The sequence below is a fragment of the Clarias gariepinus genome, chromosome 15 (genome assembly GCF_024256425.1).
Source record: "Clarias gariepinus isolate MV-2021 ecotype Netherlands chromosome 15, CGAR_prim_01v2, whole genome shotgun sequence".
In the NCBI taxonomy this organism is placed as follows: Eukaryota; Metazoa; Chordata; class Actinopteri; order Siluriformes; family Clariidae; genus Clarias; species Clarias gariepinus.
This window is the reverse complement of record NC_071114.1, coordinates 13,915,888-13,943,796: the sequence shown is the minus strand read 5'-3', so window position 1 is coordinate 13,943,796 and position 27,909 is coordinate 13,915,888. Positions and strand designations below refer to the sequence as shown.

General features: G+C 36.7%; 1 protein-coding gene across 2 annotated transcripts; it reads left to right on the top strand.

The window, feature by feature from the left end:
- Positions 1 to 94: 94 nt before the first annotated feature.
- Positions 95 to 27,891, top strand: hsd11b1la (hydroxysteroid (11-beta) dehydrogenase 1-like a). 2 transcript variants are annotated; one of them, XM_053513938.1, is made up of 6 exons: positions 95 to 220; positions 19,353 to 19,483; positions 21,435 to 21,638; positions 22,056 to 22,149; positions 22,229 to 22,394; positions 27,453 to 27,891. In XM_053513938.1, the coding sequence occupies exons 1-6, from the start codon at positions 133 to 135 to the stop codon at positions 27,634 to 27,636; spliced, it is 867 nt and encodes a 288-aa protein (XP_053369913.1). In that variant the 5' UTR covers positions 95 to 132; the 3' UTR covers positions 27,637 to 27,891. The 2 variants fall into 2 exon arrangements, with proteins under 2 accessions (XP_053369913.1, XP_053369912.1); XM_053513937.1 differs by lacking the exon at positions 95 to 220 and adding an exon at positions 18,609 to 18,748.
- The last annotated feature ends 18 nt before the right edge of the window (positions 27,892 to 27,909 follow it).

Below are 27,909 nucleotides of genomic sequence, written 5' to 3'. Positions count from 1 at the left end.
GCTTTCACTGGGAGGTTTAAGCAGTTTAAGCAGTTTACACTTTGACCTCTGTAAGTTGTGCAATCAGGGAAAAGAATAGTCTCCTTTATACAGACAGACGTGGGCACATAACCGCCACTGCAGCTCTTCTCAATGAAGCTCTCAGTTAAAATCTTTTTAATCGGAGCTCTGAGCGCAGCTTTAATTGCGCTTCAATGGAGCGGCCCTACTTTTAGTGAAGGTGAGTGTAGGTTTGTTGTTTCTTTTTTTCTTGCACTTTAATTCTTATAGAACAAATCGCGCAGCTTGGCTTAACTTCACATACGATGACCGACTTACAATGACCCGTTGTCACGTGATCGATAAATAAATAAATGTGTGAGGAAACCTACCAAGCATAATACCAATACTAAAACCAGGCAAAGAGGCTTCAGACAAACTACAAACAAACTACATAAACTACATACATCACAAAAAGAAAAGACGATGGAAATGATGGATAACAGAAAGACCAACACACCATCTCAAAATAAACAAACTCTTATCACCATACCAAAATGGGTTCAAAAAAGGAAGAAGTACTATGGACGCAATATCAAACCTAGAATCCAAAATAAGAAAAAGGCAAACTAATAAGAAAGCGGTAATCAGAGTCTTTTCTAACATTGAAAAAACATACGATAAGCTATGGAAAGAAGGTCTCTTATGCAAGCTCGACAAATTAGGAATAAGAGGCAAAATGCGTAACTGAATAATTTTTTTTTTTTTTAAATAGGACAATAGAAGTCAGAGTGGGCACAGAATACTCAAGAAAATATACAGTGAAAACGTCACTCACAAGGAAGCGTGTGTAGCCCAGTGCTATTTAACATCATGAGAAACAACATATTCGATAAAGTTATAGAAGCAATAGGAAAATCACAATATGCAGATGACGGAGCACTGTAGGTCTGAAGGAGAAATACTGAGTACCTCAACACCAAGACATTGCTAGAAATAAAAGATGAGGAGTTATCTATGAAAAGACACACAGTATCTGCTTTACAAGAAGAAATAAGATATCTCTGAAACTATACAAACATGAACTAAAACAAGTACAAACAGTCAAGTACCTAGGAATGTATTTTGACGAAAAGCTAACCTGGAAAATACACAATGAGAATGAAAGAGAAATGCAACAAAATCACAAATGTAGAAACAGGAAACTCATGCAGACAGGACATTCTATTTAACATATTACAAATAATATCAGAATTACATTAGAAGGGTCCAAACTGATGCTCCACACTCTAGTCCAGCAGGTGGCAGCAATAAGTTGGCTGCCAGCCGCCAAAAAATAACACAGAAGAAGAAAAAGAAGGCGAAACCTACCAAGCACAAGGCAAAAATTTTAAACACCACTGTAGTGATGAAAAGTTTGGATCATTTTAGAGACTATGTTCCTTGAATCTCGTTCATCAAAGTGAGCGAATCTTTTCATTTAGTTCTGAACGACAGTTAATTTCGTTCTTTTGGTCAGAAATGTAATAAAATATTATATTTTTAATAAACAGACCCCCAGCACATCTACACGTGTACACAAATTTTGGCTATAGTTCCAGTAATGAAAATATTACAATGCAGCTTAGGACATATGATGAACAGAATGAGCAGCCCAACTCTCATATCTTTTGGTCCGAGTCGTTTATTATTTTAGGCTATGAGCGTCTATGAGAGTCACATGACAAAAGGATTAACGATTCGGACCAGAAGACTCATAAGCAGTGTTGGGTGTAACGCGATTCAAAGTAAGAGTACTTGGATTACCTTTTTGATGTAACGAGTAATCTAACACGTTAGGTCTGCCATTTAAGTACTCAGTTAGATAGTTGTTTTTTCAAAAATGTAATCCGTTATTCAGACAATTTATATAACCCGTGAGCCTGACAGCAGTCATTCCCAATCCATTATTGTGTGTGTGAAAGTCGTCCTACAAGCCCCACCCCCAATAACCCGCCCCCCTGTGTTATTCCTGCTATTATACCCCTATCTCACCTATGCTGTTTGACTATGCAAGGACTGAAGCGCGGAAAGATGGAAACCTATCAAAACTCACGGTGAATCATGATGATCCGTACTTACAGCCACTGCGCCAAACCGCTTTGGTGAGATAGGGGTATTAGTAGTTAACAGATTATGGGCCAAACTTTGCTGATTGATGATGGTAAAATAATTATAAAGGTCTTGACTAAAACAACATGTATGAGGAATCACAACGGAGGTTTTATTTTCTGCAATGGAAAAATACTCTAACTAGTTACTTTTATTAGTATAATATAAAAGTAATGCTGTAATGTAACTGATTACTTTTTAAAGACAGTAATTTTGTAACGTAATTAGTTACTTTAAAAAGTAATGGCCCCCAACACTGCTTATAAGTTAAACCGCTCAGTTCTGTTTCCTGTATAATGCACTGCATGGGAGTGACGTGACAAAAGAACAAACGACTCAGACTAAAAGACTCATGAGATGAACTGCTCATTTCTGTTTCCTGTACATAACCAACAGAGGTTTTGCGATGCTTTGCGCATAAGTACCCAGTAGAAAATAAACAAATCACTCTCTGAGACTACTCGTCATTGGCGGGAATCTAACACGGAGGGTCCAGAGTCAGTTCTGAAAAATCCCAGCGATGACCGTTGAAATGATGCCCCTCTGACACTTCGCATCATGGTTGAAAAATACTTTCAAAACAAAAGTTGAACAGACGTGTTTGACGTTACCTGATTCACAACAGCAGTCATCAAGAGTCTTCAGTCATCCAAATGTTTGCTGGGAGGGCAGGACATTGTTAATAGTTAAGTAGTGTATATATACTGTACACTCACCTAAAGGATTATTAGGAACACCTGTTCAATTTCTCATTAATGCAATTATCTAATCAATCAATCACATGGCAGTTGCTTCAATGCATTTAGGGGTGTGGTTCTGGTCAAGACAATCTCCTGAACTCCAAACTGAATGTCAGAATGGGAAAGATACTGTAGGTGATTTGAGCATGGCATGGTTGTTGGTGCCAGACGGGCCGGTCTGAGTATTTCACAATCTGCTCAGTTACTTGGATTTTCACGTACAACCATTTCTAGGAGAATGACAAAGAATGGTGTGAAAAGGGAAAAACATCCAGTATGCGACAGTCCTGTGGGTGAAAATGCCTTGTTGATGCTAGAGGTCAGAGGAGAATGGGACGACTGATTTAAGCTGATAGAAGAGCAACTTACTGAAATAACCACTCGTTACAACCGAGGTATGCAGCAAAGCATTTGTAAAGACCATGTCCATTCCAGCAGGATAATGCACCATGTCACAAAGCTCGAATCATTTCAAATTGGTTTCTTGAACATGACAATAAGTTCACTATACTAAAATTGCCCCCACAGTCACCAGACCTTAACCCAATAGAGCATCTTTGGGATGTGGTGGAACGGGAGTTTCGTGCCCTGGGTGTGCATCCCACAAATCTCCATCAACTGCAAGATGCTATCCTATCAATATGGGCCAACATTTCTAAAGAATGCTTTCAGCACCTTGTTGAATCAATGCCACATAGAATTAAGGCAGTTTTAAAGACGAAAGGGGGGTCAAACACTGTATTTGTATTAGGTGTTTCTAATAATCCTTTAGGTGAGTGTGTGTGTGTATATATATATATATATATATATATATATATATATATATATAATAACCATTTGCCATTTTATATATATATATATATATAATAACCATTTGCCATTTATAATAACCATTTGCCATTTTATATATATATATATATATATATATATATATATATATATATATATATAATAACCATTTGCCATTTTATATATATATATATATATATATATATATATATATATATATATATATATAATAACCATTTGCCATTTTATATATATTATTAAGATCATCTTATTTGCATGGGGTATAAATATAAAGTATCACTCCATCAGACCATTTCAAGCCTTCTTTCTCTTTATTCACACAATGCTCCACAATGACAAAGTAAAAAAAGTATTAGTCTTAGATATGCAGTCGCATCTCAATATCAACTATTCAGAGGAGATTGTTGTATATTTTGGATGCTTTCAGCATTGTTTACATTGTAGGAAAAAATAAAAATCAGGAATGATCATGTTAGAAGATAGGGTTAGAGTTAGAAGTGTGTACAAAAGAAGTGTGTTGGTTTGTTCCAGTATTTAAGATCCCCCTAAATGGGAATGTGTGTATGAAAATATCTGTAATTTCTGAATGGTTAATGCCCCACTTTTGTAAGTCTTTACTTTGCTCACATCTTGAGTGTTTTATTTCAAATTTAAGCAAACTTCTCTTTTTTCCAAAATGTATGAGCCTGAATGTAATTTCACTTTAAGATGAGTGCAAAACAACTATAAACATGAAATGGTCTGAAAACCTTTCCATAACAATGTATGTTTGAATACAATCAGACTACTATCATCTACACTGCCTGAAAAAAAATAAAGTAATTGTATTGAAATTAGTTTAAATTAAGACTTAAGAGTCCTTAACTGAAAAATTACTGCAGTGATTAATACACTGGCTAGCTAATAATAATAATAATATAATTATTATTATATTAAGAGAGAAAAAAATGAATAACTGTGGCAAGAGATTATTTTAAAACGTGGTAAAGTTTTAAGTTTCAAGTTTATTTGTCACATGCACAATCATACAGAGTACAATATGCAGCGAAATGATTTTTGCTACCACAGAGTCGCGACGGCAGCCACCTAGGGCGCCATCATAGAAAATAAGGAATAAGATACATTAGGATAACGAGGGTAAAAAAGTTGCATCTCTTAGTAAAAATCCCAGATGCATTTACAGCAAGAGCATTTCCACACTCACAATGTGACAAGAACTTAAAGGATTAGCACTAAATGGCCCATTGAAAAATTTGTGTGATTTTTTTTGGACATTTATTATATTACCATGAAAAAAAAACTAAAACAAATGGAATTTATAGTTTACTGACTTTTACAAATCAGGGAATGGAAAGAAAAAAATACCAAAAATCTTATTAAATTCAGCTGGAAATGGATCAGTTGGAAATTAATCTGCTAAAATCTGCTCATTTTTATGAATGCTGCCAATAATTCTGTAAGACACAGTATAAACATGGTTTTTAATTTGATTGCAGGTTGTAAAGAAGTGTCTGGATCTGGGAGCTCAGAAAGCTTTGTATATTTCAGCAGATATGTCTAAAATGGCTGATGCAGAACGAGTAGTGGAGTTTGCTGAAGAGCAGCTTAATGGGCTGGACTACATGGTGCTTAACCATGTAGGGGCAAGTTCATTTAGCATGTGGGATAGTGATGTGGATCACATTCGCTGGCTCATGCAGGTAAGGCAACATATTGGAGTTGCTACATGATTTTTAATATCTCTGACTGTTTCACATTACATATTGTGAATCGCTACACACTCACTTGCAGATGAGCTCCTTCACCATACAATATTACTACCAAACCCACAACATTAAATGTATCTATTAATAGTTGAAAGTATGACAAATATCAAGTCATTGCATAATAAATTAGAATTTGGAATTATTGACAGGTTGCTATGGTTTAAGAGCGGAAAAAACACTTACATGTATTGCAATGACTAAAGTAAGTCTTCTTGCTCTGACACATCTTAATCAGAGCATTATTGTCCTGATAGATGTGTAAAATGATAATGCGCCATTATATGTCAATTTTTATATGTAATTAATCATACTGTCTAAGATTGATCACATTTCACCCTTACTTGTATTATGTGAAGGTGAATTTCCTCAGTTATGTGAAAATGACTGTGAAAGCTTTACCAGCCTTGGAGAAGACTAATGGATCAATAATGGTTGTTTCTTCTATGGCTGGTAAGTAAAGAACTTCTTAAATCCTTTTCAGCAATCTGTTCTGAAGAAGTTGTCATGTAAATGTTGTTGAACTTTGCAGGTAAAATTTGTACCCCGTTTGCTCTGCCATATATTTCTACCAAATTTGCCGTGAATGGTCTCTTCGGGAGTCTCCAGCATGAGCTGGTTATGAAGCACAGCAATGTATCTATCACTATCTGCACCCTGGGCTTTATCGACACAGAGTCAGCCATGAGGAAAGTCAAGTAAGCAGGGCACACACACACAAACACAAACACTACAGGCAATTTGGGAACAGCAATTAGCCTAATCTACGTGTATTTGGACTGTGGGAGAAAACTGGAGTACCTGGAGGAAACACACCAAACACGGGGAGAACATGCAAACTTCGCGCACACAGACCTGAGGTGGAAATCACACCATCAACTGTAGAGGTGCAAGGCCATAGTGCTAAACACTACGCCACTGTGCCGTCAAAAGACATAAAAATAAATTTATTAAGATATCTTTGCACTTTAAGTCTATTGTGACGTTGTCAAGTGTTTACTTTTCTACTTTCACTCAGGCTGGTATTCAGTAATTACTAGATACAAATGGAAAGTCATTTTCCTTCATGTACACAGTGTTTTTTGATCTACAGTAATTACATTTGACAAAAATGTAAGCTCTGTCCACCAACTATTGGCTACTTATGTAAAAGTAACACAACACTAACAAATTACTTTAGATTATAACTAGTAATATATTACTCTTTTACAGAAAAGTAACTAGTAATTTTAATTATTAACTTGCACAACATTGCCAAGAAGTTAAAGTCCTTATCTTAAATGCAAGCAGCATGCATGAGCTGAGACCTGACTTTAACAAAAGAAAAATAGAAGAGGAATAGGAGTGTCTTTATTTGTGGATGAGGAGGATGAAAACCAAAAATGAGCAGTCATATCAGAAAAATTAAAACAACAATCATATATAAAGTTCTATTCAATCTTCTATTGTTAGATAGTTCAAAGCTATCTTGGGTCTGACACAAAAAGAAAATTTTTTGATTCCATTTGATTTTTAAAAAGTGCCTATAGATCTTTTAGACCATGATGTACACTGCTGGGCAAAAAAATCACCACCACCTGGATTTAACTAAGCAAATATAGTTAAATCTTTTTTCTTTTTTTTTTTAGTCTTTTGTTGGGTAATTATTGCAGTGATTAATATGTTTCAGCTGACAACAAGTTAGTAGCTTTTCAACAATGTCATAAATATATCCCGTGGTTGTGGAAAAGATGTTACTCTGTTTTAGAAGGGTCAAATTTTTGGCCTGCCTCAAGCCAAGAAAACAACCAAAGAGATTGCTGGAACTACTTAAATTGGGTTTAGAACGGTCCAACACATTATTACAACATTATGCGGCTAAAAAAATTGGTCAGCTGATAACCTAAATGTCCTGGATGGCACAAGCATATTTCAAAATGACAATACCTGGATTCATTAGGCTCAAATTGTAAAAAAAAATAAAATAAAAAAGTCTCAGCTACAGGGAGAAAAATGTGACTCTTGGATGCAACTAAATGTTGTGACACTGTGGTTTACCTTCCTAGGGTTGGTCCACCTTTTGCCTTCAGAACAGTCTTACATTGCATTGTCAGAACATTGCATTTAAACAAGGTACTGGAAACATTTCTTAGAGATTTTGGTGCATGTTGACATGTTGGCATCAAATAGTTGCTGCAGGTTTGTCGATTGCACATCAATGATGCAAATCTCCTGTTCCAAAACATCCTAAAGGTGCTCTATTTAAATGAGATCCGATGACTGTGGATTCCATTTGATTAAAAAAAACGGTTTGAGATGTGTCATGGCGTGCGCCTGTGATGGGCGTGGCGCCCAAATTAATATCGCTCCTCGCTCACTAGGTAGGCGCCCTCTCCTTCTACTGGTGCGCGAAGGAGTAGGCCCGTGGAATTAAGCACGACTGGTGAGCTATCGCCGCTAATGATCCCGGGCTTCTCCCTGCGCTATAAAACACAGCGGGGAGTGTAGCTCGGGGTCTGACTCTTGGGAAGCTGGACTTTTGCTATGCAAAAGTGGCACAGGAGCAGGCCAGTGTGACGCGCCCCCCGCATGCCAGCGGGGCACTGCCAACCAGACCAGCACATGCACCATCCACACAAGCTTTCCTTCCCCTTTCTTTCCGTCCTTTCCTTCTTTAACCCTTTTTCCTCCCCCATTTTTTTAAATAATTTACCCCCCCCCCCCTTCCCCCCGCCCCATAAGACCTCGCCTCGTGTCCGTGTTTCATGGTGTCGCCCGTGCACTTGGGGTCGAACCCGTTACAGATGGTTATAGTTTTGTGACATGGCGCCTCATCCTGTGGTCATAAAGGGTTGTAAATGGCCAGCGACAATACTCGGGTAGGCTGTGGAATTTAGTTAATGCACAACTGCCATTAAGTGGACCAAAGTTTGCCAAGAAAATATTCCCTACACCATTACACCAGCAAGAACCTGAATCTAAAATGCATGACAGGATGGAACCATGCTTTTGTTAGTTGTTTATGCCAAATTCTGACCCTGTCATCCAAATGTCACAGCAGAGACTTAGCAGACCAGATAACGTTTTTCCAATCGGGAATCATATACAGTACTGTGCAAAAGGCTTAGGATCCATATTATATGCTGTACCAATTTTTTTATATATATGTTTATCATGTCTGCATAATTATTTACAAAATCATTCAGTATTTCCATATATAACTTAAAAATTCACTACCATTTAAAAGTTTGGGGTCACTTTCTAACTCCATGATTGTTCCTGATTTTTATTTCTTTCTACATTGTAAAGAAATGCTGAAGGCATCCAAAAATGCATTAATCTCCTTTAAACAGTTAATGGTGAGATGTGTCTGCTACTTACTGTATGCTCTGTAAGAGACTTCATAACGCCTCTAATCTGAGGTGCTGTTAATTGGTCATTTTTCAGGCTGATAATTCGAAATGAACTTGTTTTTGTTGTTACGTTATTACCTAATTCCATATGTGTTATTATATATATATATATATATATATATATATATATATATATATATATATACTCAGCAAAAAAAGAAACGTCCTCTGACTTTCAACTGTTTTTACTTTCAGTATACTTAATGTGTAAATATTTGTATGAACACTAAAGAGTCAACACCATAAGACATAAACTAAAAATGTTTCACAATGTGTCCCTGAATGAAGGGAGGCTCAAAATCAAAAGTACCAGTCGGTATCTGGTGTGGCCACCAGCTGCTTGAAGTACTGCATCTCCTCCTCATGGACTGAGCACTGACGGAGGGATTGTGTGTTTCTGGTGTGACTCGGGCAGTTGTTGTGGCCATCCTGTACCTGTCACGCAGGTGTGATATTCGGATGTACCGATCCTGTGCAGGTGTTGTTACACGTGGTCTTCCACTGCGAGGATGATCAGCTGTCCTTCCTGTCTCCCTGTAGCGCTGTCTTTGGCGTCTCACAGTGCGGACATGGCAATTTATTGCCCTAGCCACATCAGCAGTCCTCATGCCTCCCTGCAGCATGCCTAATGCACGTTCACGCAGATGAGCAGGGACCCTGGGCATCTTTCTTTGGGTGTTTTTCACAGTCGGTAGACAAGTCTCTTTAGTGTAAGATGTTAAGGTCTTAACGACCATTCCACAGGTGCATGTTAATTAATTGATTATGGTTGATTGATCATGCATGGAAAACATTGTTTAAACCCTTTACAATGAAGATCTGTAAAGTTATTTGGATTTTTACAACATTATTGTTGAAATACACAGTCCTGAAAAAGGGACGTTTCTTTTTTTGCTGAGTATATATATAAAACGTCCCTTTTTCAGGACTGGATCTGTCTTTTAGTGCTCTAGTAGTTTGAATGGCTTTTTCCCCTTCCACCTCCATATCTATTTCTAGGAGGCTTGTTACATTTGAGTCATGATTTTGTGCCCTTAAGCTACGTAGGAGTTTTTCTCTTCCTCTTAGGTCTTCAGTTGCACCTTCTCTGTTATTAAGTTCTGATACTTCCTTGTCTGCAGTCAAGCTATGTTCTTGCGTTGCATTTAGTCGAGTTATATTTTTAATACTGTCTGCCATTTCATTTAAAGCTTTTAATAGGCTTTGACTTTCTTTCAGGGCTTCTTTGTGTTCTTCTGTTAGTTCTATTTGTTTTGTTAATTCAGTAGTGTTTTTTCCATTAAGATCTTCAAAGATTCTATGAAGTGACCTATCTTCCTCTTCTAGTTGAGTTATCTTCACTTCACCTTTTAGCTTGACTAATTTTCCCTGATTGTTTTCTTTTATATTCTTTCTTTCTTTTAACTCTGAACGAGTATGGGCAAAACTATTTGGTCTTGTGCTTGCTTCACCTTGCTGAGGGATAGGCAGTTCTTTCTTCAGGCTTGAGTTTTCACCAGGACATGAGACCCATCGAGGTTTCATCCTAGCGTTGTCTCCAGTTCCTTGCCCTCGTGAACTAGTGCCGGTGTATTCATTCCAGTATGTCTGAGCGTTTTTATTCATCATGTTTTTCCATGACTGCTCTTCAGGGAAAATTGAGATTTCTTCACTTGGTAACCCTTTGGTTGCATGTCCTTCTGCAATACTTTTTGAATCTGGGGTTGAAAATTGAGCTTTTCTTCCAGCTCCTCTACCAGCAGAATTTAGATTTAGTTCCTGCTCCTTTGACCGTGCTAATCCTTTCAGTGTACCATTAACTTGTAATTCTACGTTTGTCCATTCATCTTCAATTGTTGTTACTTCCATCATAGGGATAGTAGGATACACTTTATTTTCCTGGGGCTGTTCAGTGTTATAGGGTGGTGGCCTCATGCACATCTCTGGTGGTGACGGAAACGTTTCTTCCTCTCCATTTTGCCTTTCTGTAATTTCTTCTTGTTTGGCTTTGTTCTTTTGTTCATTTTCCTTGATTTCCTTTTCTCTTTTTAATATCATGTTCATCATTTGTTGTTTAGTTTTCTCCTGTTGCCTTTGCGGTCTACGTTGTCCTTCCTTCTTAAAATAGTCTATTATCATTAACTTAAGTTTGAGTTTTTCTTCCATTTCTTTTTTCTTTTTTTCTGCTTCCCAGCTTATGATCTTCTGTCTCAATTGGGTACATGTTTATACGTTAAACGACCCATCAGTAAGCCATTGGTCTGAATATCCTTTTGTTTTATCATGCCATTTTTTCATATATTTCCTGATCTCTTTTTCGAGTAGTGTTGTTTCATATATTTCCTGATCTCTTTTTCGAGTAACCGGTGTTATATATATATATATATATATATATATATATATATATATATATATATATATATATATATATATATAAAGGAGCGAAAGGAGTGAGTGTGACAAAGTTACCAGAAGAACTTATATTCTCCAGCATGCTCAGTAAAACCTAAAACTATTTTACTTATAGTTCTGTGTAAAAGACTTGGGCACATACAAAAATATGGCATAAAAGACTAGAGCAAATAAAGCAATAAAAAGTTATAAAATAAACAGACAATATTTGGAGTGATAACTTATTGTTTAAACCAGGAGTTTTAGACACAAATCAGTTTTAGAAAATAGTTGTTAGGTTTTACTGAGTATGCTGGAGAATATGACTTCTTCTGGTAACTTTGTCTCACTCTGTCCTTTTTATTTTTATGCAAAAAAAATGCACTTAGGTTTTTTTGTTTTCATCTGAAAACTGGTCTGTCTTGTGCTATTTCTTTTCTTTACAGCCATGCATATATTCTCCTGTAATGTTATGTATACATTTTTAAGTTATTTTATATATGAAAATACTGAATGATTTTGTACATAATTATGCAGACATGATAAACATATACTGTATAACAAAATTGCTACAGCATATAATATGGTGCCTAATACTTTTGCAAGGTACTGTACATAAACATAGTTTTTCATAAATGCAATAATATACAAAAATCCTGAATGAATAATTTTTTTCCTGCTATCTGAAGAGTGCAATGTTTTGCTTTTTTGTGTGGTGTGTAATGACTGATTTTTACAAAGTGTTGGCAGGGTGCCTTGGCAGCAAGGTTTGGTTCAAAAATACATTTGAATTGATAACTTGCAAAGGCAAGTCAAGATTTTGTGTTTGTGGCTTGAGGTTTGATGTTAAATAATGTTGCTTCTAATTTCTAATAAAACATGTATATCCTAATTAAGTTGTTTCAGTTCCTGGTTGTAACACTATAAAATGTGAAAGTTCAAGAGAAGTGTGTACTTACGCAACACACCATATAATTTTGTATGTTTATACAGAGGCTACCTTGACGTTCCTGCTTACCCTGCACATGAGGCTGCATATCAGATCATCAAAGCTGGAGCACTTCGACAGAGCGAGGCCTACTACCCCTGGTACACCTACTACTCCACACTCTTCAGAGACTGGTTCCCTTACTACAGAGATCAGTTCATTAGGGCCATGTTTAAATACCAGCCATGAGGAGGTGCTGATCTCATTAGAAAGCTTGGGTTTATTTAGTGCTCTGGATAAAATCAAGAAAGAAAAATTATAGCACAATGTGAATGAACATTTAATGATAAATAGGTATACTATTATATTTATTTTTAAATCATTGCTTCCAGTTCAGCAGCTCAGTTCAGAATATACAAAGTCTGAGCACCGTGATTTGTTTTATGGACAGTATAAAGCTGTGTGCTGTGTTCCAGCATCATTCCATCAAATACTGCATTGTTAGCATTTATTTCATAGCCACTGTGTAAGATTCTGATTAATCAGATGCTGATAAATTTTCTGTATTAGCAATTTCTTTGTCTTAAGTACACAAAAGAGAAACTGGTTATGAGAGTTTGCATTTTCTGTAACACAATGTGAATGTGATAACGAGAACAGGGAGACCATATGGGGCCGTCCTCAGCAACAAGCCATAGCAACAAGAGCTCAGACCAGAAGCCAGGAAATAATGAAGGTTTCAGTCTATACCTAAACACTAAGACTCAGTCTTTAGCTGAAACATTAATTGGAAGTCTATTCCATAACTTTAGGGCTGTGTAAGAAAAATCTCTGCCCCTGCTTAAAGCCTGCTATAAACACCAGGCTTAAAGCCTGATTTGACACCTCTGGTCTACACATACAGTATACTATACTAAATTACCCCTAAGTAAAAGGATAGGCTCTGGATCCACAGTGATCCTGACCAGGAAAAAACTGTTCCTGAAGAAAAGATGAATAAATAAGGTAAATACTGTATACTGTAGTTTGAAATATATAGACATAAAGAGTCAGCATGTGTTATATGTTACAGGTTATTTTCATTATTAAGGGAGTTAATTATAAAATGCCAGATCATTTTTATACTAAAGTTACCATATCATACTATCTAATGGAAAAGGGTTTGAACTAAATGCTGTATTACAGTTTTTATGTGGGCAGAGAGTAAATGTATTGTATGTATAGTATGATTCATTACATCATGTAACAATTCACTGACCAACTGATTACTGCAGCTCTTTGTATCATGTTTTTTTAGTCTCTTATTTGAAAAAATTAAATACAGTCATACAGTAAATATAAAATCTGTAACTCATTACACCTTTAACACCTGACTTTAAATGGTTCTGAGGTGTGCTGCCTTATCGCACCATTATCCTTATAACATTACTGATTAGATATTGCAGCAGAAGGGCAAAACATTTTGACCTTTAGACTCAGATTTTTAAGACATCTTAAGACAAAATGAACTCAAATTTGTGCACCAAACTTATTTTCATTTTCAGTTAAAAATGAATATGTACCATCATTCTGTCCCATAAAAAGGCTAGCTCAAAAAAAATGTGAGCCCAATACTGCTATTTATGTTTATGATAAATGTATATAAACCTTCTAACTACAACTGTAAATTCAGCTAGCTAATTATTTTACATTGCTTTGCTTACTTTAGCTTTTAGTTAGTAGTGTTATACATGAGAAAATGTTTAAATTCTACCTAGATTTTAAGAATGATCAGATAAGTCAACTAGCTAGCCACAAACAAATTCAAACTGACCATTTATTTCTACCTTTAATATTGTAGCGGTTTTACCGCCGGTAAGGATGTTGGAAAGACGAGTTAGCTTAATTGCTGCCCAATGCAATGGCTGAAAGTATATTTTTAACATACAGCATCTATAGCATGAGCAGCACAATCACACGAGAATCACATCCAATTTAGCCTTAGCATAAACCGGATCACATTCAACAGGTCATACACACTCCACACACAAACATGGCCGAAGCCCCCAGCCTTGCAATAAATTGGTATCTTGTCCAGTGTGTACCCCACCTCGTGCCACAAGTCTTCTGGGGTAGGCTCCAGGCCTTGGTCCCAGAATCTGGAGAAAGAGAGGAGTGGCACAATAAGATTTGTACAGTCAGTGGTGGCCATGCTATCTACTGGTGTTGGTCCACCCTGGACAGGATGCCAACCCATGTGTTTTATTAGGTCCAAGGTCAGCACAACTGTCTACCAGGAGGTTTTTAAGCAATTCATGCTTCCCTCTGCTTACCAGCCTTATGGAGATGCTGATTTCATTGTTCAGTAGAACTTGGCACCTACCCACACTGTTAAAAGTACTGATAGTTTAAGGAACATGGTTCCTCTGTGCTTGATTGGCCAGCAGACTCACCCAATCTAAACCCCATAGAGAATCCACGCCTCTACGCCATTCGGGGCGTCTGTGAGCTTGTGCACGCGGAGGGAGCGGATAGCACTGTCCTCTGAGTGTGTTATTCAAATTAAAATAAAATTAAAAAAAAAAAATTATTTGTCACATACACAGTCATACACAGTACGATATGCAGTGAAATGCTTAGGCAACTGCTCATCACCAACCCAACGGTGCGTGAGCAAGCAGTTCGAAAAAAGAAACACTTAAAATATACATATCTCATACACATGTGATATTTGAAATGAATTTATTGCCATGCATCTGTATTTGCCAACCCTTTTTTAAAACAACTTGTTAGTAAGGCTAATTAGGGGGACAAAAGGGTTCAAACTGACTTTGGAGCAAAGTTCATGTGATCTGAAACTGTTGTTCGAGAACAATTTTCTAAATAATAATAATAATAATTCAAAATTCTGATTATGGATCTAGAGTGCAACTGAATTTGAATATAATTGAAATGTCAGTAATAGACAGTAATATTCTAAACAGATAAAAATAGGAGGGATTTATTTTTATTAATGTTTAAATAATAATTAAAAATAATACACAGCTCATGGCCTCATTTAAAGTATTCAATAATAACCAGCTGTCAGTGGTTTGTTCCAGTTAGACCCTGTTATGCAAAATAATAAACAAAAAAATGTAATAATTTACATTTTTACTGACTGTTATAGGATTCATGTCTTTGGACTAAACCTAAGTTAAAGTAAAATTTTTGCCCACACACTGGTACCTAACTCAGGACACTTAGGGCATGCGGCAGGGTACACCCTGGACAGGATGCTAATCCATAGCAGGGCACACACAAACACACATTCACACACTGTAGGCAATTTGGGCAATTTGGGAACACCAATTAGCGTAATCTGCATGTCTTTGGACTGTGGGAGGAAACCGGAGTAAGGAAACCCACGAAGCACTGGGAGAACATGCACGCAGACTGGAGGCAGGAATTGAACCTGGATATTGGAGGTGCAAGGCAACAGTGCTAACCACTAAGCCACTGTGCCACCATTCCTACAGTAAATCTATGGTTCATAATGAAAGTCTACTTAAAGGACACTTTAAATGTGAAATATAAAATTCTGGTTTACACCAGTTACAGTTAATATCTGAATACAGATGGGATAAATACCTGATAGGGTACATAAACTATACAACATGCTTTTTAACTGACAAATATTTTTATTTCTTTTATTTGTTGCTACATAAATAATTCTATATGGTACTTAAAACCCTTTCTTTGGCCTGGAATGCGTTTTGGTGCTATAGTGCATACAGAACTGTTACAGAAGTAATTAGATAAGAAAACCAATGGTACAACAACTTCGATCTTATCACTTTCATTATTACTCATAAAAATTCAATCTGTTGGCAGAAGAACTTCCTGCAGCCTCAAAAAAAGTGATAAAATTAAATGCATTTAGGATATATTTAAAAATGATTTATTAGAATTTAAATACACTAACTATGAGTTCCAAAGTGTTCCAAAATAACTTATTTAGTATGCATGCATTAAAGTATGTTTTAAGTCTTAAAAGTAAGCTGAAAGTATGTGCTTTATATACTAAGTGAATTTAAATGTAAAAAAAAAAAAAAGGATACTTAAATACACTTTTGTTTTTACAAAAGTTGAGCCACCACTGGTTGTAGGTGTATAAACCAGTGGTGTTTATACACCTACAACCAGTGAGACCTTTATACACAATACAAGTGTATAAAGGTCTCACATTGTGTCATAAGGCTTTTACCAAATTAGAATGTAAACATCCCAACGTGTCTGACCAATTTTTTTTAATTCACAATGTAGTGACTGGATAAAGGAACTGATGAATGAAAGTTTCCTTTAAAACAAGACTTTTGCCCATCTATTGCTTAACTTGAGATTATGAGAATGTTGTTGTATTCCAGCGGTGGCCCAATGCTAATTCTAAATTTAAATGGAAAATCTCCCTATGCTTGGTGGGTTTTCCCCGGATACTCCGGTTTCCTCCCACAGTCCAAAGATATGCAGGTTAAGCTAATTGGCTTTCCAAAATTGCCCATAAATGTGTGTGTGTGTGTGTGTGTGTGTGTATGCTCTGCAATGGATTGGCACCCTGTCCAGGGTGTACCCTGCCTCGTGCCCTCCTGGGATAGGCTCCGGGCCCCCGCGACCCTGAATACAGGATAAAGCGGTAAAGAAGATGAGTGAGTAAGTGAGTGAGTTCATGTTAAAATTCAACAAATGGTGCTATACATTTTTTATTACTTGCTTATAAGTTTGCAATTAAATTCCATGCAAAAGAAGTCAGAAATAAGATGAGTGTAAACATAGTTCTTAGTAGTGCTTTATACTTTGAGTGAGAAAAATATTTAGTTTGAGCCTGAGACACTAATTCACACCAAACATTAAGGAGAAAGTAACAAGTTTAATCCTAGTTAAATAAAAACTACATATTATTTGTATATTTGCTTAAACTTTTTTTGGGGGGGAGAATATTTTATTTGTACTTCACTCAAAGCAAAGGGGGCCGGGTCATGTACACTCTTACTTAATAAAGAAAAACATTATCAGCAAGTTGTGATATGCAGCTGTATAAAAGATGTGTGTCTTTGTCTTAACATACACAGACTGGATTAAAAATGTAATTCAAGAACATGCTTAAGATGTATTTTCTCCACACCTGAACCCTAATATTTGTATGTGTAAATGTATGTAAAATAAATCTGCATGGCAGAACAATTTCGTACAACACCTAGTTAGCTAGCATCACAACTAGCTTTATTTGCAAGGGAAGGCTATCGACAACCAGAAGTGGACTTTTAATTTTTTTTTTTTTGTGGAACTTGCCTGAGCATGGACGCATGAGCTCGGTACATTTAACTCATATAATAATAATAATAATAATAATAATAATAATAATAACGGTTAGGACTATTTATTTATTCATATTGTAGTATTTCCAATGCAGTATTCAATCAGGGCATACATTTTTTTAGAGAATTCCTGTCGGCTTTTCAGACGCATTTTTAAACTATGAATTTCTTGTCCTGTCACATTCCAATAATGTTTTACAGGTACAGAACAGGTGACTGTGATGGCCACTAAAGAACAGTGATCCCATTTTCTTGTCCAGTTTATGTGCATTGTGTGCATTTTGTTGTGCACTCTAAGACGCTTATCTGACTTCTCACTTCAAGGCATTTATGACATTGTTTTAGCCATGGTACTCTATGGTTAAAAACTCCACTGTTATTGTATTGGTGTTTTAGACTGGTACTGTCCTGTGTTTGTTTCTTTAAAAAAAAATACAGAACAGAAAGTAAAAAAGGAGCAGATCAACGGCGCCATCTAGTGGTTAATTTTCTACATAAAGGGGAACAGACCAGAACAGTCTAACGTGGCTACCTTTCAGAGCGCCTCCTATCTTAAAATCAGTTGACCAATAGAGATTTACGGTGAGTGCCTTAAACCCACCCCTGAAAAAAGTGCCAAATGTCAAAAGCAAATTAAATCAAAGAAAGATAAAACAAAAAAATACATCAGAAAAAAAAAATCTAAAATTGTAAAAGGTAAAGGAAAAATGAGTGTTAGTCAGGATCAAGTTTTGGTTAAAAAATACAAATAAATCCATAGAATAGGCTTGCGTGATTGATTGATGGATTGATTGACCGGTTGATTAATTGATTGTAAATTATACATCCCCCTGTATTTGTGTCCTCTTTCTTTTCCTGTCCATACAAGGACGGTTTCTTTCTTTTTTATCTTCATATTTATAAATCCACGGTCACTGCTGTTTTTGTTCCTTTAATGTAAACATTATCTCCCTTTGGAAATACTGTTTATTATGGTTATGGCAGTAAAGCGAATTTGCGTTGTTGATGTAAAACATTCGATTATTGGTTCGAAAAATATTATTGATATACAAGACGTTTGAGCTTCCGCTGGGAGTTTAGGTAGGCTGCAGTTTACACTTTGGCTTGTGGTAAATTATGTAATCAGGGAGGAGGTTTGTAGTCTCCTTTATACAGACAGACGTGGGCTCATAACCGCCACTGCAGCTCTTTACAATGAAGCTCTCAGTTAAAATCTTTTTAATCGGAGCTCTGAGCGCAGCTTTAATTGCGCTTCAGTGGAGCGGCCCTACTTTTAGTGAAGGTGAGTGTAGGTTTGTTGTTTCTTTTTTTTTCTTGCACGTTAATTCTTGTAACACAAATCGCGCAACTTTTAAAAGAAAACACGGCACGACTCCATTACTGTGCGCCACTTTACTTCACACACAATGACGGACTTCTCGTTTTTCTCCACCGCGCGCGCGGGAGAACACTGAGAACAAACTCCACGCACACAGACCCGAGGCGGGAAAACAGATATACTGCAACTCACACCGGAGGAGTCTGTTCTCGGTCTGTTCCCCTCACACACTTCTATAAGTGTACAGTCTGTACTTTACCTACACTTATAGAGTTTTATTTTGAAACCTGTCAAAAAACTGTGGGGGAAAAAGGAGAAATTTTAGAGATTATCATTCAACGTATGTAACAGGCACATCTAAAGTCCACCTTATAAAAAAGCCAATCAGTGAATCTGTTTTCTGAAATTGTTTACAATTAAAAGAAATCAATCATGTTACCCTATAGCAAAAACATGCAGAGTTAAAGGTATTTTGCTAAGCTTGTGGTATTTGTCAAACGATATTATGTCAAACAAGTCACTTTTGCATATGAATTAGTACACCAGTATGTCTATGTTCTGCCCCCAGAGTCCCTGAAAGGCATGAGGGTGCTAGTGACCGGTGCTAGTACTGGCATTGGAGAACAGGTGGCATACCACTACGCCCGCATGGGTGCTCAGATTGTCATCACAGCAAGAAGAGAACATGTATTAAAAGAGGTCAGTGGGCAGGACATTGCTAAAATATAACAAGAATAATAAGAAGAACCATTTGTTATTATTAAGATCTTACTATTTGTATAGGGTATAAATATATAGTACCACAGACAATTTCAAGCCTTTTTTCTTATCATTCTACACACAATGCTCCACAGTGACATAGTAAAAACAGTATTAGTCTTAGACATGCTGTACCTTCTAACCTAAGTAGTCTAAGTAGCTTCTTAAACAACCATTTTAAAATAAATATCCTGTGGTTGTAAAAAAATATATATATATAAAAATAAAAAGATGTTACTCCGTTTAGGAGATCACATTGTTGGCCTGCATCAAGCAAGAAAAACAACTAGTAAAGTATAGTTCAGTAAAAAAAAATACTGAAATTACCAAATTAAGTTGGGTTAAGAGTAAGACAGGTCTAACACATTATTAAAGTGCTGAAATATATATTTTTTTTACAGGAGAAATTGGATGGGGAAAAATACATAAATAACTATGACAAGAGATTAATTAAAAACTTGAAGTTGCATCATAAATATGTTATGTGGTGCGGATTGAAAAATTGCACTACGAGATGTATTAATCTTTATAGGAGGGGGTCAACGTACAGTAATTGGAGTTTGTAAGAGTGCTTATGACACGCGTGGGAGAACCTTCCCGATTGGAGATAGCGGGGAATTATTAATTAGGGAACTCAAAAGAAAACAGAAAACACAAAATAAACAGAGCACCGCCATCTGCGCAAGACCGGACGGGGCTCGGGTAATTAAAAATAAATCTTAAAATCCTCTCGGGCCTATGCCTTTACCGAGGATTTATAGGAAAGACTTTTGTGTTTCTTTTTACACTTTATACATATCCTGAGAGTGCACGCTTAAAAGGATAGCGTGCCGCTCTCACTTTTTCTTGCCGGCTGGGACCTTCTGCGCACTTTGTCTTTTCTTTTCTTTGCTTTGCATTTTGGCCGTGATACCTTACCAGTGCTACATAAATGATTGCACGAAGTGTGTAGGTATCAGGACCCTTAAATAGATATGCCACCAGGTGTGGCGTGTCCAGGCTGATTGCCTTGTGGCGGCATTGCCTGGCAATCACGTATATCAAATTCAAATTTTATGTATATACAGTAGATGGCCGCACCTCTGCCTGTTCAGATCTCCACGGGGTAACAGCTAGGGATAGGAAGTTTGGATCATTTTAATGACTCGGTTCTTTGAATCTTGTTCATCAAAATGAACTTCTTTTTTTTTTGCCATTTAGTTTATTTCGTTCTTTTGATCAGAAATAAAATAAAATGTTACATTTTCAATAAACAGACCCCCACCACGTCTACATACACAAATTTTGGATATAGTTCCAGTAATAAAAAATATAAAAATGCAGCTAAGGACATATTATGATAAACAAAATGAGCAGCTCACAGCTTCTGGTCCGAAAAAACTTATTCTTTTGTCACTTGACTCTTATAGACGCTGTGCATTACACAGGAAATAGAATTGAACGGTTCATTTCATGAGTCTTCTAGTCCGAGTCATTTGTTCTTTTGAATTTATTGCACTGCCTAGCGCCTATGGAAGTCACATGACCAACAAATTAACGGTTTGGACTAGAAGAATCCCAGATGCATTTACAGCAAGAGCATTTCCACGCTCACAATGTGACAAGAACTCATATGATTAGGACTAAATAGTCCAATGAAAAAATTAGGTGTGTGACTTTTTCTTGTACATTCATTATATTCCCATAAGAAGAAACTAAGACAAATGGAATTGATAGTTTACTGACTTTTACAAATCAGGTAATGGATAGAAAACAAAATGCCAAAAAATTGTATAAATTCAGCTGGAAATGGATCAGTTAGAAATTAATCAGCTAAAATCTGCTAATTTTTGCGAATGCTGCCAATAATTCTGTAAGACACAGTATAAACATGTTTCTAATTTGTTTGCAGGTTGTAAAGAAGTGTCTGGATCTGGGAGCTCAGAAAGCTTCGTATATTTCAGCAGACATGGCTGAAATGGCTGATGCAGAACGAGTAGTGGAGTTTGCTGAAAAGCAGCTTAATGGGCTGGACTACATGGTGCTTAACCACATAGGGGCGAGTCCATACAGCATGTGGGATAGTGATGTGGATCACATTCGCTGGCTCATGCAGGTAAGGCAACATATTGGAGCAGCTACATGATTCTCAATATCTCTGACTGTTTCACATTACATATTGTGAATCGCTACACACTCACTTGCAGATGAGCTCCTTCACCATACAATATTACTTCCAAACCCACAACATTAAATGTATCCATTAATAGTTAAAAGTATGACAAATATGTCATTCCATAATAAATTTGGAATTTTGAATCGTTGACAGGTTGCTATTAAGAGAGGAAAAACACTTTGACATGACTTTTGTCTTTTTGCTCTAACACATCTTAATCAGAGCATTAACTTATTGTCCTGATGTGTAAAAAAAAAATGAAAAAAATAATGATAATGTGCTGTCATATATAATAATTTTTATATGTAATTAATCATACTGTCTAAGGTTTATCACATTTACTTGTATTATGTGAAGGTGAATTTTCTGAGTTATGTAAAAATGACTGTGAAAGCTTTACCAGCCCTGGAGAAGACTAATGGATCAATAATGGTTGTTTCTTCCCTGCTTGGTGAGTAAAGAACTTCTTAAATCCTTTTTAGAAGTTTGTTTTGAAGAAGCTGTCATGTAAATGTTGTTGAACTTTGCAGGTAAAATGTGTTCACCGTTTGCTCTGCCATATATTTCTACCAAATTTGCCGTGAATGGTTTTTTCGGGAGTCTCCAGCATGAGCTGGTTATGAAGCACAGCAACGTATCTATCACTATCTGCACCCTGGGCCTTATCGATACAGAATCAGCCGTGGAGAAAGTCAAGTAAGCCATGAATAAATACAGCAGATTTGTTCTGTTTAGAGACACTGTACAGAGTCATCTCTGATGGTGCAGTGGAGAGATATGATGGTTGATTAATTAAGAGTAAGATATAAGTTTTAGCGGTTTTCAAGTTCAAGTTGTTTTCACTGGCAGAGGGTGATGGTAAGTTCCAAAACAATGCAGTAATAATTAGTTACTCATATTACTTTTTTCACATACTATCTCATCTTACCCTCCTGTCTACAGTACATGTTCTGCCCATATACACTCAACAAAAATATAAACGCAACACCTTTGTTTCTGATTTTTCATGAGATGGACTTAAAGATCTAAAATTCATTCCAGATACACAATATTACCATTTCTCTCAAACATTGTTCACAAATCAGTCTAAATGTGTGATAGTGAGCACTTCTGCTTTGCTGAGATAATCCATCCCACCTCACAGGTGTGCCACATCAAGATGCTGATCTGACATCATGAGTAGTGCACAGGTGTACCTTATACTGCTCACAATAAAAGGCCACCCTGGAATGTGCAGTTTTGTCTCACAGCAAAATGCCACAGATGCCACAAGCATTGAGGGAGCGTGCAATTGGCATGCTGACAGCAAGAATGTCAACCAGATCTGTTGCTCGTGCATTGAATGTTCATTTCTCCACCATAAGCCGTCTCCAAAGGCGTTTCAGAGAATATGGCAGTACATCCAACCGGCCTCAAAACCGCAGAACACATGTAACCACACCAGCACAGGACCTCCACATCCAGCAGGTTCACCTCCAAGATCGTCTGAGACCAGCCACTCAGACAGCTGCTGAAACAATTGGTTTGCATAACCAAACAATTTCTGCACCAACTGTCAGAAACCGTCTTAGGGAAGCTCAACTGCATGCTCGTCGTCCTCATCGGGGTCTTGACCTGAGCTCGCCGCCGTAACAGACTTGAGTGGGCAAATGTTCAGGGCTGAAAATGTCCCAGTTCTTGCATGGCCAGCATACTCACCGGACATGTCACCCGTTGAGCATGTTTGGGATGTGCTTGACCGGCGTATACGACAGCGTGTACCAGTTCCCACTAATATCACCAACAACTTCGCACAGCCATTGAAGAGGAGTGGACCAACATCCACAGGCCACAATTGACAATCTGATAAACTCTATGCGAAGAAGATGTGTTGCACTGCATGAGGCAAATGGTGGTCACACCAGATACTGACCGGTTCTGAGTCCTCAGACCCCCAATAAAGCAAAAAACTGCACATTCCAGGGTGGCCTTTTATTGTGGGCAGTATAAGGTACACCTGTGCACTACTCATGATGTCAGATCAGCATCTTGATGTGGCACACCTGTGAGGTGGGATGGATTATCTCAGCAAAGCAGAAGTGCTCACTATCACACATTTAGACTGATTGGTGAACAATGTTTGAGAGAAATGGTAATATTGTGTATCTGGAGTGAATTTTAGATCTTTAAGTCCATTTCATGAAAAATCGGAGCAGAAACAAAGGTGTTGCGTTTATATTTTTGTTGAGTGTATTAATTATTGCACATTTTACTTAATTTTATACACAAATGTTTAGTTAGTGCACAGGCTGTAGTTGTTGAAAAATCTTAGGGTATTGGGCAGTTATTTCACAAACCAAACTGTTATCTCATGTAACATAGTTATGACATAACATCTTGGCTGTTAAAAAAGTTAAGCCATAAACTGTGCACACTAACTAGTTAGTCAGCACACTGTTACCAATGTGAACACACTGTCCGATGTTAGTAACTAGTAATATTATGTTACTTTTCTTAATTAGTGTTAATTTTGTCAGCTATTTTCAAAATGTTTGGCTATTTTAATCTTAGTCCCAGGATTAATGTCCCTGTTAGTTTTTATTGTATTTAGTCAATCTTATCCTATTTTTGTTTAGTCAAGTTTAAGTCGACTAAAAGTCTGGGCATTTCAGTCTAGTTTTAGTCAAAGGAACCTTTAAGTAATTTAGTCTAGTATTAGTTAATGAAATGTAACATTTAAGCAATAAGATTATTATTTATGAACTCTACAATCTAGTCAATCTAGTTTAGCCAAAACCCCCTTTTTTTTTAGCTTTTCACTAAATAACCTAAAAATTTTTCAATTTATCTTTTCATCTGATGTTTTCAGCTAATTATATTTATTTTTAAACATCAGAACAACTGCTGCATGTCCAATATTCTTTTTTTCAAACTACAAAACAGTAGGAGCAGTATAAAGTGTATACAGCAGGACAATACAGTGTTAAAACTTTTTTTTTTTAAATATGAATTTACAAACTACTGTTGTAAGGATAGCTCCTCTGGTTCACAATCATTTGCTAGCCTAATAGTTTGTTAACTGTTTAGCTATAAAATAAAATGCATAACATATAACAAAACCTAATTAGAACAAAGAGGCTATAAAACTACCTTGAATATTTTATGGTATGCCTTGATGTGTCTCTTCAGGTTTGTGGTATTTTTCACACAAATTGTGTGCCTATACTGGTCCCCCTCCGATATTACTACATGTCGACTTATTTCTCTGGTTCAATATAAAGAACATAGTCCGAAATATCGTCTCTTCTCTTTCTTACTGCTGTTATAACGAAGAGTTAAAGATGACTGTGGTTGTAAGATCACCCTGTGACCCGTGAAAAATGCTGCTCATGTCGTAATGAATGAATACCTTATTGTAGTGGATTGTGTCAAAAATGAAATGCACATTTTAGTCTAGTCTTTTTCCGTCAACAATATTGCATACTGATTTCGTCATCGTTTGTCACTGATATCCGTGATGTCTCGTCATTGTGTTGTCATTATGTTCGTTGACACTATTTTTAATATGGACCATTAGTGATAGTGAAACCAATTTTATTATTTTTTTGGTAACTAGGAATACAAATATGCAACCGTGTGTCAAGCATTTGTGCATTTTGGCTCTCTATGAAGAATTGTCAAAAGCTTTGGGCATGAGGTGGAGTGAACAGGGTGCCAATCCATTGCAGGGCACACACACACGCATACTTTGGAAATGCAAATTAGCCTAATCTGCATGTTTTTGGATTGTGGGAGGTTAACGGGGCTACCCGGAGGAAACCAACAAAGCGCAGAGAGAACATGCAAACTCCACGCACCCAAACCCGAGGTGGGATTGAATTTCTTCAAATATTTACGCACTTAAATGCAAGCAGCATGCATAAGTTGGGACAAGACTCCAACAATGGAACAATAGAAGAGGTATAGGAGTGTGTTTTATTGGTGGATGAGGAGTAGAAGGATGAAAACCAAGAATGAGCAGTCATATCAGATAAAATTAAAGCAACAATCATAGATAAAGTTCTAGTCAATTTTCTATTGGTACTTTCAAAACTATCCTAGGTCCAATTTTTTTTTTATTTATAATCAGATAAATAAATAAAGAAAAGTGCCTAAATCACCACCGCCTGGATTTAACTAAGCAAATAGTTAAGAGCTTTCCATTGTATAATTATTGAATGTAGTAAAAGGCCAGGTTTTTCCTTCCGTAGATCTTTTTCTTCCCTGATGGCACAGGCATATTTTAAGATGACAGTGCCTGTATTCATCAGGCTCAAATTGTGAGTCCCAGCTATAGAGTCCCAGTTATAGAGTCAAATTGTGAAAGAGTCCCAGTTGGAAGAAGCATGAAAAATAATTTTCACACATGGATTGGCCACCACAGAGTCCAGACCATAAACCCTTGAGAATCTTTGGGATGTGCTAGAAAAGACTTGAAAAGCTCTCACAGCGTCAACACACGATCTTAAAAATGTGACTCTGGATGCAAATGTTGAGTCACAAATATTGAGTCACCTCCCTCGTACTGGTCCTTTTTTTGCCTTCAGAACAGTCTTAATTCTGCATTGCATTCAAAGGTGCTAGAAACATTCCTTACAGCTTTTGGTACATGTTGACTTGATGGCATCACACAGTTGCTGCAGGTTTGTCGATTCCACATCGATAATGCAAATCTACCACATGCCAAAGGTGCTCTATTTAATTGAGATCTGGTGACTGTGGATTATAGTTTTCATTTCATCAACAAACCGGTTTGAGATGATTATAGTTTTGTGACATGGCGCCTTATCTGGTGGTCATAAAGGGTTGGAGATGGTCAACAACAAGGTATGCTGTGGCAGGTAGTTGGTAGTTACAGTAATGCTGAGTTGCCATTTAGAGGACCAAAGTTTGCCAAGAAAATATTCCCCACACCATTACACCAGCACCAGCCTGAATCTAAAATGCACGACAGGATGGAGACTCTGCCATCTGACTGTCACGGCAGAAACTGAGACTCATCAGACCAGACAACATTTTTCCAATCAGATATTGTCCAATTTTGGTGAGCCCATGTGAATTGTAGCCGTGTTGTGCTTTCAGAGATGCTCTTAGGCATATATCGGTTGTAACAATATGTTAAAGTATTTGGATATCAGCTCTAACCAGTCTGGCTATTCTCCTCTGACCTCTGGCAGCAACATTTTTGCTCAGTTTAAACTTTAGCAAATCATCTTGACTATGTCTACTTGCATTTACATTGTTATCTAGAGCGACTTACAAAAAATGTTAATGCTTTAAGTTTCTGCCATGTGATTAGATGACTGATTAGATATTTGCGTTAACAAGCAGTTGAACAGGTTGCCGTTGAGTGCACATATACATAAAAATAGATTTTTATAAATGCAATAATGTGCAAAATTCCTGAATAAAGCATTTTTTGCTAGAAAGGTTTGGTTCTAAGCAAAAATTTAATATTTATATGAGTTTTATGTCAACTCTTTTTTTGTTTTACAAATTCAGAAAAACTGTAATAACGGATTTAATAGCACTCAAACATAACCAAACACTTGATCATGTAACACTAATTACAGACTGCTGGACTCCATTAAACAAATAAAATTGCTTCTAATTTCTTATGAATTATGTATATCCTAATTAATGTTTTTATTTCTGGTTGTATCACTACAAAATGTGAAAGTTCAAGGGGAGTGAATACTTATGCAACACACTTTATACTTTTGTACGTTTATACAGAGGCTACATTGATGTTCCTGCTTACCCTGCACATGAGGCTGCATATCAGATCATCAAAGCTGGAGCGCTTCGACAGAGCGAGGCCTACTACCCCTGGTACACCTACTACTCCACACTCTTCAGAGACTGGTTTCCTTACTACAGAGATCAGGTCATTAGGGCCATGTACAACTACCAGGCATGAGGCACTAGGCACATTAGATAGCTTGGGTTTATTTTGTGCTCTGGATAAATTCAAGAAAAAAAAATTAAAGCACAGTGTAAATGAACATTTAATGCTGAAATTATATTTTATTTAACATTCTTGCTTCCAGTTCAGCAGCTAAGTTCAAAATATACAAAGTCTGTGCACTGTGTAGTTTTTTAAAGAATTAAAAATATAATTTAACATTATAGATGTTATATTATTTTGTGCTGTCTTCCAGCATCCTTTACACTGCATTGTGTAAAGATTCTG

Bases quoted from the DNA above. Each gene is read 5' to 3' on its own strand.
- hsd11b1la (XM_053513938.1), top strand. From the start codon at position 133: ATGAAGCTCTCAGTTAAAATCTTTTTAATCGGAGCTCTGAGCGCAGCT. The intron at 19,484-21,434 runs GTCAGTGGGCAG...ATTTGTTTGCAG, and splicing joins GAGAACATGTATTAAAAGAG to GTTGTAAAGAAGTGTCTGGA. The intron at 21,639-22,055 runs GTAAGGCAACAT...TATTATGTGAAG, and splicing joins ACATTCGCTGGCTCATGCAG to GTGAATTTTCTGAGTTATGT.